Below are 12213 nucleotides of genomic sequence, written 5' to 3' on the forward strand. Positions count from 1 at the left end.
TTTTTTAATTTAACTCTTAGTAGACTTTTGAACACATTTTTGTCTACATTTTCCTTAACATTCGTTACATGACAATTCACAAGCAGTAAAAAAGCATAGAAAAAAAGAAGAAATAAAAAATTACTTTTCCAATACCTATATTAAATGCAATTTCATAGTATGTTGAGACAATTCAGCACCATACCTGGAACACACTGAATCAAGTTGGCAATCATTGCACTGAAATGTGCTCTCATATCCTTAAGGATTTCAACTTCTTTATCATTTTCAGCCTCCAAAAGCATGCGAGTCAGATCAACGTACTCTAAGAACAAGGCTCCAAGGGCTAACGTATCTCTTTCCAAGGCTCCATTTGTACTAGCATAAAGGAAAGTTGTACATTAATATAGAGTAACAGTGTAGTTATACTACAGTTTTCTGAAGAAATGCAGAATAATCTTTCCGTATCTGACAGACTACACAATTCTTCAAAGAACATACTAACATAATCTCAGTATGGAAAACAGTGAAAATTATTTCACTTAAAAGATCAATATTTTTGATGAGTGATAGTCCTACCTGTCACTTATAACACCAGCATCAGCAAGTAGTTCAAAAATTCGCAGTAACTGCAGTCTTAGTAGATCTCGGCGTTCTCGACGTTTCTTGTTCTTGGAATTTAAAATAACAACCATTTTTATATGCCTAGGTGTATACATTAAAAATTAGCAGCTTCAGAAATATCAGTACAGTAGTGAGATTTAGGAATTCCAGTTCAAGAATTTTCTTCATGAAGGAATTCGTGTGCTTTTGGATATTTCACTGACACATTCTGCTTAATGCACCAACAAAGAACTGAGTGCAATCAATATTTAGTCTTTGGAACGATTGTTGAAAAAAATTGTTAACATCTACCTTAGTATTTACTGAAAATGTGGAAATGAAATAATGAAATACTGGATAAAAAATAACTATTATTCAAGGTTTATATGCCAAAACCCATGCTATCTTCAGGTAACAGGGATATTCATGCTAACTTAATGTCATCTAGTTTCAGTGCTGAAAGTACTGTGAAGTGCAGAACATGTATTCACACCCCCGGAGATATCTTAGCCATTAGCCATTCTTGAAATGGAAATGCTGCAGTGACATGATCACCCATATTCAAGTCAGCTCCTAGCAGACACCACTCCAGTACACTCTTGGGTATGTTGACTGCAGGGGTTGTACACACAGTTAATGTACTCCTCCCATAGGACAGGACTGCATGATTGTTAACTGGTTCATTGTATCTCTTTGTCTTCTAGCAAGCTGTCCTTTCTGTCTTCTATCTTGCATGGAAAGATGTGAATGCAACAAGGCCTGTTCTTTCCTGAAAGGCTAAATTGACTTGTTTGTATCCTGCATCTCCAGTAAGCAAGGTCAAAAAGCTGCTACTGCACTCACAGAAATTTGCAACCAGAACAAGAAAAACTCAGACAAAGCTCAGATTTTCCTCTTCAAAACATAAGAATGAGTCAGATCAGAGGCTTATCTCGTGTAGGGCTCTGGCTCTGCCTATGGCCAGCAGTAGATGCATGGGAGAAGAAAATGATGCTTTCCCTGGTATTCTGGCCCAGAACTTGCAGTCTGCAGCATCCTAGCCAATGGTTTCATTCAAATTATTATGCCATTTGATTTGTCCTATTCAGAGCCCTGTTTTTATCCTGTTACACCTTAAAGGCTCCAGGAAGCACATGTAGGGATAAAAGCATTTTTATTGTAACAGTATTTACCAGACACAGCTGCCTCCTGAAACAGTGTCAGAGGCAATCTGGCAAGCTCCGTGCCAGCGCCCACAGAGCGGAACTTGTGTAATGTTCATTTTGGTTTACCCCTGCAGTTCTTGGCCATGCTGGTAATTCTCTTCCTAGTCATAGCATATGTCAGTTCAAGGACATTATTTCTGGTGTGCTGGATACCTGCCTGCTGACATGGAGACCGGTCGTGTTCTCTACAGTTACATGACCCATAAACTCACTCCTGGGTTTACTGGTGACACTGTTTGCAGGAAGGTGGCCCATTTCTTCACATTAGGAACTACACAGGAATTAACATTGCAGCCTCTTGTTCTCATATTCCTCTGTTTTGTATCTCAACTCTGCTACAAAATGTGCTTTTAGCCCAGTTCTGTTACTGAAAGTGAATTTCTAACATAACTAAGTTTCATATCACAAGGTTTCATATTTGACAGGAAATTTTTCCTCAGAATGGAGTTCTACATTGTACATTTTTTATAGAATTTAAATTAACTAGGTTTTAATGGAATTATTTTAAATTATACAATTAATAAAATTCTTGTTGCACACAGAACTTAACTTGTTATTTAGTACAAAAGAGTATATTTGTATTTCAAACAGATAGAATTACTATTTTTAAATGGATTTGTCAGTTTAAACAAACTAGTACATTTCATTTTTGCAACTAACCTCTGGCCTTCTTTCTAGAGCTTCTTTCATTAGTGGGTGAAGTTCTTCTACTAATTCCCTAAATTAAAAAACATAAATATTTGTTAAAAAAATTTAGTGTACTTTCAAAAGATTCAATATTTTATACAATATATAAAAACAAATGTCTAAAGTGCAAATAAAAATTTGAATATATTTAAATTACAACAAAAATAAAGTATTTCGATTAGAGACAAATAATTGAGAATATGATAAGAGGGGAAGTACCTGAAAACAAGGGAATTTGTTCTTCCAAATCCTAATACAAGTGATTCTGTTATTTCTATGCTTTCAAGTCTCATCAAAGGAACCAGTTGCTTCAGTAAGACTCCAACAGACGGAGTTCCAATAGCCTAAAATATATTTAGAAATTATTGAAATTTAATTGTCAGGATATCAATAATAAGTAAATACAATTTTTATTTTTTTACAAACATACATTGTCCAAGAATCAATATGCATTTTAAAAACATGTTGAAATGATTTTACTATTATGGATATCAATACAGCAGTCTAACTGGATGTCTGCCTCCTCATAATCATCTCAATAAGGCCTAACAAATTAATACATCTGGGAAATCTCTTTGCTTTAGTTCAGATTATTGTAATTTACTTAATTGTTGTTTCATTAAAATATTCCAGTAATTGCATTTGAGGAGCTACTGCTCTTCTCAAGTTGCTACTACTTGAAACTGTGTTTCATATATTATTCCTTCTGACAGGCATATGTCCAACAGGAATACAATTTTCATTCAGAAATCTGCCTTATTGCTTCATGTTATAAATTTACAAATTGGCGTGCTCTACAAGGAAAGAAAGGGGATGACAAACTAAAGTTGACTTCAAACACCTGTCCAGACCTTCTATATTTTGAATATATACCATCCAGAATGTGAAAAAAAAAGAGTAATATTTTGAAAATGCCATGGCTTTTGCCAAATATTTATTCATACATCATGTCATACAGATGTTTTAATTCTTAATTATATGTTAAGTAGTTTACATATATCAAAATAAAATATTCCCCTAACTAAAACACTTCCATTAGGATATGATTTTAAATGGAGATGCAGTTCAAAATTCTCCTAAATAAATAATTTGTTTGAAGCAGGATGCATCACCTTATTATCATAGTTCACTGTTCCATCAGGAGTGGTAGCCATGATCTCTGGTGTTGAAGCACGCAAGTGTCCTGGGCTCATAATACTGGGCTTTGCTACTCCAAAACAGAGAATAAGGTAGTTTCTCCACAAAGTAACATAGTTGTCTCCACTGCTTGCTGTGCTTGTTTTCTTTGCATTAACAGGAATACTAGAATTTAAAAATAAATTAAAAATACTAGAATAATTTCCTAGTCTTAATTGTACAGTATTTTAAAATATTTTAAAAGGGAATAAAACATGCTATGTATCTACCAGCTTCAAATAAACATGAGAAATCAATGGGAGAAACATGGGAGAAATCAGTGAAGGTAGAAAACTAGAGTTTTCCACCTGATAAGTTACAATTATGAAACTCAAAACTGCGTGGCACTAATCTCTGGGTGGCAACTTGCAGAACTTGTGGACTGATACTGATACGAGACTAAAAAAACCTTGTATTAAAATCACACAGCCCATAAAAATGAAAGTTAAATGCAGACTGCCACTTACTTTGGATCCACAAGAGGCATTATCAGTTGTAGCCTCGTGAAAGCATATGGCCAAGCATAGCTGAGAGCTGTAGGACAATGTTTTGGTAGATTCTCCTGCCTAAGAAAACTGAAGAGGCAGAGAACCCAAGGGTCTTTAACAGACTGTGCAAATATCCAGACATGAGAAGGACTTTTCACATCATAATGGCTATTTACTAGCACAGCATTCCACTCCACCAGCCACTGTAAATCCACACTGTGTGTTAACGGGATTGTTGTCTATGGAGAGAAAAGAGAAATTACCACTCTTTGCCAAACTAGTCAGAAACCAGGTACATACGCAACACATTTGTTTTACTTTATTATTAACGTGCAGAATGAAAGCACAACATTCAAACCTTTGCTATAGGAATTGCAACAACTGAGCTCAGGTGCTGTTATTTTAGATGAATTTCCTAATCCATGCATCACAGAGTCAGAATGTCTCTTGTTTGCTCAGTTTCTGTTTTTAGCTGCAGAGTGGCCCAACCTCACCACCAGTTTAATGTCCCCTTCTGTGCTGGTTTTGGTTTGGGTAGAGTTAACTTCCTTCACAGTGGCTAGTATGGGGCTATGTTTTGGATCTGCGTTGAACACAGGGTTGATAATACAGGGATGTTTTTGTTATTGTATTGCTTACACAGAGCCAAGGTCTTTTCTGCTTTCCCTACTGCCATGCTGGTGAGGAAGCTGGGGGTGCATGGCAGGTTGGGAGGAGACACAGCCAAGACAGATGACCCCAACTGGAATGTCTAAAGGGATATTCCAGACCATATGACACCATGTTCGGTATATAAAGTGAGGGGAAGTAGAAGGAACGGAGTGACGTTTGAAGTGATGGCATTTGTCTTCCCAAGTAACCATTGTGCATGATGGGGCCTCGCTTCCCTGGGGATGTCTGAACACCTGCCTGACCATGGGAAGCAGTGAATTAATTCTTTGTTTTGCTTTGCTTGTGTGTGTGGCTTCTGCTTTTCCTATTAAAGTCTCTTTACCTCAACCCACCAGTTTTCTAGCTTTTACTCCTTCTGATTCTCTCCCTCATTCTGCTGTTGGGGGAGCGAGTAAGTGACTGCATGGAGCCTGGCTGCTGGCTGGGGTTAAACCACCAACAGTCCTTTTTCACATCCAATGTGGGGCTCTAACCCATGATCCTGAAAAGGACACTCACATGGCAAGGACCGTTTGTTGCTTTAAACTCAATCAGGCTGAAAAGAGCCCCAAACTGAGTGTTTACACTCTCTAGAAGAGAGATAGAGAGATAATCTCTAAGAGAGCAGGCAAAAAATGTCTTACATTCCAGTTTTCTACTGATACTTTTTCATGCAAAATGCTTAATTTCCGCCACTTCTAGTGCATGTTAGACACACGAGGCCCATGGGAGAAAGAAAGCAGAGATTCAGCCCATCTGGAAATTGCTTCAGAGCTTAGGTTCAGGTTTGCAGGTAGAGAACACACAAGGAAGCTAGAGTTTACTCCCTTCTCATACAATGATAGCAGTGAGTGACTTCCAAGTGCCTCAAGCATTTGGTGGTGCTGGCAATAAGACTTTTTCAACTGTTCTTTTGGATGCAGGTCCAGAATCCAGGTAGTTTTGATTATAAATTTTGTTTAAAATTTATAATCAATAGTACTACGTACAATTGTTGTACGTAGTAACTTCAATATCCATAGTACCACTATTTTCACGGAACAGATTGTCGGGGACATTGTGGAGCCTTGGAGCTCTTGGGTAAATGGCTGGAGCCTTAAAGATGTATGATTTCTCAGTTTTAGTTCTGGTATTTCATGTCTGATATTTGTTATGTAAACACTAGCAGTAACAATAGAGTAGTACTTACTGAATCTGAAACAGCCACATGAATAAAACTTTCAAGAATAGAAGAACTCAACTGATCCATGACATCAATCATAGGTCTGTCATCATCCTGCACAACACAGAGAACACAGGTTAACTGCTTCTTATTTTTCTGGTACATGAAACAGAACCATCTAAAAATTATGACATGAATCCAAAATAGCTAAAAATATTCACTGGCAATGATAGGTATATTTTTTCTTTTTCATATTAATCTCAGAACCATGTCCAGGCTGTGGTTTGAAATGAAGTTAATTTGCAGCTATAACTCACTGCTTAGTGAACAAAAGTACATATCAGAAAATCCCAAATGACTTTGGATAACTGGTATCAAAAGACCAAAAAATTAGCTTACTGTTTATTGAAGCATTCCTTTGCCATGAACACACATACTTGTGTTCTTAGGCATTTAGATGGCTCACAGGGCTTTGACTGCCTGTACACAACATGATTGTCCATATTTCTATATCCATAAAAAAGACTTAGAGGTCTTTACTATAGAAGGAAAATGTATGTGAATAAAGTCAAATGTGTCTTGTGCTGTGTTTTTTACAAAATGGTATGCTACAGGAATGCGTTTAATTTCCAATATAAATTTATAATCCTGACAATACAAAAATGATCCATGCAGTAAAAAAGGTTTTACAGTGTATTTTACTTTCACATCACGCCAAGAGAAAACATTAAGTGGCTGTACATGTTTCCATTCAAATTCTTAAACAGGGCATATGTCATTAATGCTACATTGTTGAGTACACAGAAAGGTTTGCAGTGTTCAGGCAAATAGAAATAGTAAGATGAGATCAAATGCTTTTTTATGAACTAAGTGCATAGCTGCTACACTGCAGCAATCATGTTAAAAGCAACTATAATAGCAGTTTTAATTTTATCTTTGGAAAATTTTAATTCAAAGTTCCAGATGAAAAAAATCATACCTCTGCTTGGCCAAGGGCCAGGAACAAAGAGCGGATTTCTCTGAGGATTAAAACAGCCAGTTTACGTGTAGCAACCTGGAAACTACACAGTAGAACCAGTGCAAATCCTTCGACTGCATGCAGTACGTTAGAATAGGGGCTTCTTTCAGACTGTATCCTGTGGCTGGATCCATTTGGTATCAACTGTAGAACAGTGCAAGAGAAAAAAATGCAGTGGTGGTGTTTGAAAACCAGGTCTCCAAGCAATATTCTGTTTAACTAGGACATATAAAGAAACAAAATGCACAGGCCACGCAAATACTGGACTAGAAAATTGACAGTACGCCCTCAAACAACCAAGTTTTGTTGCTTTACGTTACCTTGTTCCACAAAAGCAATGTATGAGTCAAGTCCGTTGACTAAACACTTCCCTCTAATTTTCAATTAATCTACCCACTTTTTTCCATCCTCCACTAGAAAGTGAATTAATAAGTCAGACTGTGAACACTTCACACTTTTTCTACTCCAGACAGCAGGTCCTCAGGTCCTTGTTTGATACTGTAGCAGCCAACACCTTAGGTGGGTGGCTTCTAGAATGTAACCCCATCAGTGAAGTGTAACCATATTTAATGAAAAGTATGTGAGGATTTATCTTTTCTACATTTTTTTGGTACTGCTATTATTACCTATTAATTAACGGTCCTCTGTGACATAAAGCAGACCTCATGCTTGCCCAAAGGAATGCATTTACAATATGATCAGTTTAGCAGATAAGAAGACTAAAAATCATTTCTCATAATTAAAATATCTGTGGGACAGTGCAGATGGGAGGAGCAGGAGAAAAGCTGTTCAGTTCCCAGAAATATTTGTAACAAATGGAGACAGCAGGCTATTGTAACAATCAGGTTCTTTGATGTTTCTGAATCAACCAAATGAAATGGCTATGGAAAAAGAAGATCTATTTCACTCTTCACAGCATTCCCACTAGCATTATCAATCTGTTTCAGTCCTGGGAAAATGTCCTTCTGCTGTAACTACATACACATATTTCACTTTATGTGCTTTTGTTGATGTGCATATCTTAGTTTGACATGCATTCTCTTATGTTGCTCAACAACAACATCTGCTGTATTACACGAGGATGTAGCTGTCCTCAAAAGACATGTGAACTAATTATCTAAAAAATTTTTACACAGTAAATTCCTCTCAGGTGAGTAAATACAAAACACACAAACCACAGCAATATAAAGGAATATAACTTCTGCCTTCAATTACTATAAATGTTAGGATACAGATGTCTTGATTTCATACCTCTCCAGACCTGGTTTTTGCCTGTTCAGCAGCTTTTCCTGGAGTGTGTATTACAAGCTTCCATTGTGTAAGCAATTGTAGCAGCAACTTCAGTGAAGTATCAAGAAGGGTATGATGCATATCATTCACTTCGCGTAGCAGAAAATTAGTAAAACCAAAGAGTACATCCTCCCGCCAGTCAACAAAGTCAACAAGTAGACCCTGAAGAGAATTCTGTGCAATGTGTCGAAGTTCATCATCCATATGGATAGACAGCCTGTAAGTAAAAGTAAATGTCAGATAAAAACAAATCTAAGAAGTGTTTATCATGGCACAAAGCATATGTTTCTCAGTAACATAACACTGACAGAAGATTCCCACTGACAATGTAAATTCCAATGATGCTATCATAGTTTCATTATTACTGACCACAATTAACATCCTTGACTTGTTTTTATATTGCAATTCATGCTATAATAGTGCCTGAAGATATTCAAGGATCCAAAAGAAGTGTGTTCCACTCCTAAAATATAGTATCTCCAAAGTACATGCTTTGGCAACCTTGCTGTCTCCTCAAACCAAGTAAATTTTTTATTTACTCACTTATAAAATAACTTCTATTTAGTTATGATAGCAAAAGGCTTACAAATTAGTATATAATTTCATAATGTATCTATTTATTTGTTAAATTTAAATATAAAAATAAAAGAATCACAACACCTCAGCTGCCTAACAGTTAAAATGAATCTTTAGCCCCAGAGGCAAATCTTTACTGAAAGCAAATCTTCAAGAGAATTAAAAAGAAGCATTTGAATTAAAAAAACTGCTTTACATTGTAAATAAATTAGGATAGGCAAAAGGGAAAAACAGCCTCAGGACTTTCCATACTTTTAGAAACACACTGGACACCTCCAAAGTTCTTCCGAAAGATGGTGACATTTCTGGTCCCATTTTAAAATTTTATTTCCTTCTGTATTTTCATCATGTTGAAGTTCTTTCCAACATGAGTTCTTTATACTTTCTTCTGATACAGAAATCATGAAATCACTTCTGTGTTGGTAGTTGACAGAATAAAGTAAATTCAGATTAGCATGTTCTGCATTTTTTGGTTCATTGCCTTTATGATGTATTTTGTTTTAATTACCCATTAGACTGTAATTTTCTGCAGTGTGTTAGAGCTCATTTTTAAAGTATTTTATCTACATTTAATCTACATAGTTGAAAATGAGGACTCATTATAACAAAATGGACAGAAGACTAGAAGAAAAAAACAAAATAGCAAACAGAGTGGAACCGAATTCCATTCAGTTGGAAGAGTATGATGAGATGTGGTTCGTAGAAAATTTGATTCATTATAGCTGCCTAATTTGGAGGCAGGGGACATTTCATTGAAGTAAAATGAAAACAACTGCCATGAAACTTCACCCCTGGCGAATATGACTCCAAAAATAACTGTTATGCTTTAATAACCACGTGACTTTCTCTATAAATTTAGAAACAAAGTATTTTGTTGTGCTAAGGATCATTTTTGTCTCAACGAGACAATCAAGCAAAACTTTTGAGACTATGATTAAGTTGTCCTTGAAATGACTTCCACAATGACACAAAGTTATAACAGAAAAGAGGATACAAAAGATATACATCTCCTAAACCCAAATTACAGCATTAACTAATGAGATGAAATTCAAAATGAGCATAAGAATGCATCTATGTATTACCACCATATGACAGGCAGACGAGGAAGCAAGTACAAGTTTGTTTGTTTGCACTTGAGTCAGTTAAATTTAAGACCTACTTGAGAGTGTGTAATGAATGGTTGCAGTGGGCAGTGAAAGGTCAAAAGGTACAGTATATACTTGACATCTGCTCTACAGTTTATAATCTGAATACAGCTGTCCTGGAAGAAAGTCTAGCTGCTCCTTCTGGAAACTGCCAAAAGACACATCTGTTGTAAGGATGAAAAACTTAAACCAAACTGTGAATAGAAGAACAGATTAACTCGAAGATGTTACTTTATCTTTAGTGAAAAGAAAATATTTAACAGCTTTTAAATCCCAACAACACAGTCCCACTAGCAGAACAGCTTCTAAGGTTCTTTTGAAAAACAGAGAGGAACTGAAACCTCACCTCTTCAGAGTTTTTTATCCCTGTATTGAATTTAGTCTCTGATCCAGAAAAGACCCAATATTGTAATGTAGTGTTCTCTAGAACAGCAAAGACTTACTTCCTGGGCCTACTTTTTCATAACTGGGAGAAGCAGTCAGTCTGGACTCAAATAAACATGTGACAGTATATAAAATGTAGAAACAGTTCTGGTGCTGGAGCATTCTGGTGACTTACATTAAGACTAGGCCAAGTATTAATTTCTTAAACACTTTATTAATTCTTCTCTGAAGGTATGTTTTTATAGACAGTTTTCAGTTCATGGAGTACCCAGATAAACAGATTAATTTTTTCAATTAATTGATCTTTTTTTCCCCTTACTCTCTCGTCAGTCTCTTCTTCAACTGCACTGCCCCAGCTTGGACATTGTTCTCCAAATCAGGCATCCTTGATAGGCATTAGATCAGAAGAACTTTTATAAATATCTTATAGACTTATTCCTATTTATATATGTGAATGAGGTTTGTCCTTTCATAAGAACATCGCTTCTTTGTAGATGTTCAGTTTTTGATCCTGCTCAGCAATACTGAGACCTTACTCAATTATGTGAACACCACTCCTGAATCATCAACTATTTTTAATTGCTTTCCAACCTATTATGTACCTACTTATTTAACCAAAATTGTGTTTCCCTTGCTTAATGTCTCAAAGATGTTGTAGCATGAGTATATGTAGAAGAGGAGAAGACTCCCAAAGGTCCCCTTGTTAGGGAAAGGCTGAGCACACAATTGCTTCTGAAGTTGCTCTAGAGATGCTTTCCTCAGCTTCTCTTAATGTCTCACTTCTCACAGTCAGAGGCAGATAACTCAGCAAACTTACTGCTTGCATTGTCCCAGCATGACAACTACCCAAGAAATGTTTAGAATCATGACTGATCTTTTCTGCATGAAGTTTCATGAGAGAATAAAGACCAGTGTTATATTGACAGCTGTGAGACTTAAGGAGGGAGCACTAATTTATAACGAAATCCACATTAGTCTCCAAACCTTCTTAAGAGAAGTAACAGGTCTGACCTGGACAATTCTCTGAGATTGAAGAGCTGTGACCTGAATAGTTATGTGCTTTCTACCAGTTCAGTTAAAGCCATTAATAATGATAGAACGCTAGTTAAAATATCGGATTAAAGGAAAACATGTCCTTTTAAATTTCCCCTAAGCAGAAATGATGCAACTATGTAATATGGTATCTATATAATTTGATAATGTGATGATTTAAAACAACATCCAACTGATTTACACCAAACAATGTAAACACAAGGAAATCAAGCTGTACTGCAGCACAGCTACCATTGGCTGATGATTTGGTTTGTTTGGCCATTTGCACTCTCTACTACTAGCAGAATTAATTGTTTCACTGTTTTAGCACATCCCTGGGAGTTGATTGTTCAAGGAGCAGAAAAAACTCCTTCTGCATGTAATCCTCTGGCTCCAACATCTGCCATTCCTCACAGATGTTAGAAAAGCAAGAACAGGGTGGCAAAGATTGCTTTGCCACAGTTACCTGAGAGCAATATACTGCAAAGGTCTAATGGTTCAATTTAATACCACAATCCACTTACATAAATAACACAAGCTAGAACCTTGGATACTTGAACTGAAGTATTAGAGTCTTGGATACTTGAACTGAAATTTAACAGACTGACAGTACCTGTTATCATAATTATTTGCCATAAGTCACTCATTTGATGTCCTGAAACCTAACTGGTTTAGCAACTGTGTTGTAGGCTACCTTATTCCGTGAAGTCTATCTACACAAATTAAATGAAAGATCATATTTAAACTTATCTTTTTCTTTATGTATAATAATAATAATAATAATAATAATAATAATAATAATAATAATAATAATAAT

The 12213-nt window shown here is 36.1% G+C and overlaps 1 protein-coding gene across 8 annotated transcripts in view; it reads right to left on the reverse strand.

The window, feature by feature from the left end:
* FRY (FRY microtubule binding protein) overlaps window positions 1-12213 on the reverse strand; it is a 234520-nt gene that overhangs the window by 73844 nt on the left and 148463 nt on the right. For all 8 annotated transcript variants that reach the window (XM_027651378.1, XM_027651367.1, XM_027651340.1 and 5 more), the window contains 9 exons: window positions 8221-8476; window positions 6931-7113; window positions 5979-6065; window positions 4118-4377; window positions 3587-3776; window positions 2694-2818; window positions 2448-2505; window positions 559-650; window positions 185-357 (listed from right to left, as the gene is read on the reverse strand). In XM_027651378.1, coding sequence (XP_027507179.1) covers window positions 185-357; window positions 559-650; window positions 2448-2505; window positions 2694-2818; window positions 3587-3776; window positions 4118-4377; window positions 5979-6065; window positions 6931-7113; window positions 8221-8476 — 1424 coding nt within the window. The remainder of the gene's footprint in view (window positions 1-184; window positions 358-558; window positions 651-2447; window positions 2506-2693; window positions 2819-3586; window positions 3777-4117; window positions 4378-5978; window positions 6066-6930; window positions 7114-8220; window positions 8477-12213) is intronic.

The sequence above is a fragment of the Corapipo altera genome, unplaced genomic scaffold (assembly GCF_003945725.1).
Source record: "Corapipo altera isolate COAL_440 unplaced genomic scaffold, ASM394572v1 0, whole genome shotgun sequence".
NCBI lineage: Eukaryota > Metazoa > Chordata > Aves > Passeriformes > Pipridae > Corapipo > Corapipo altera.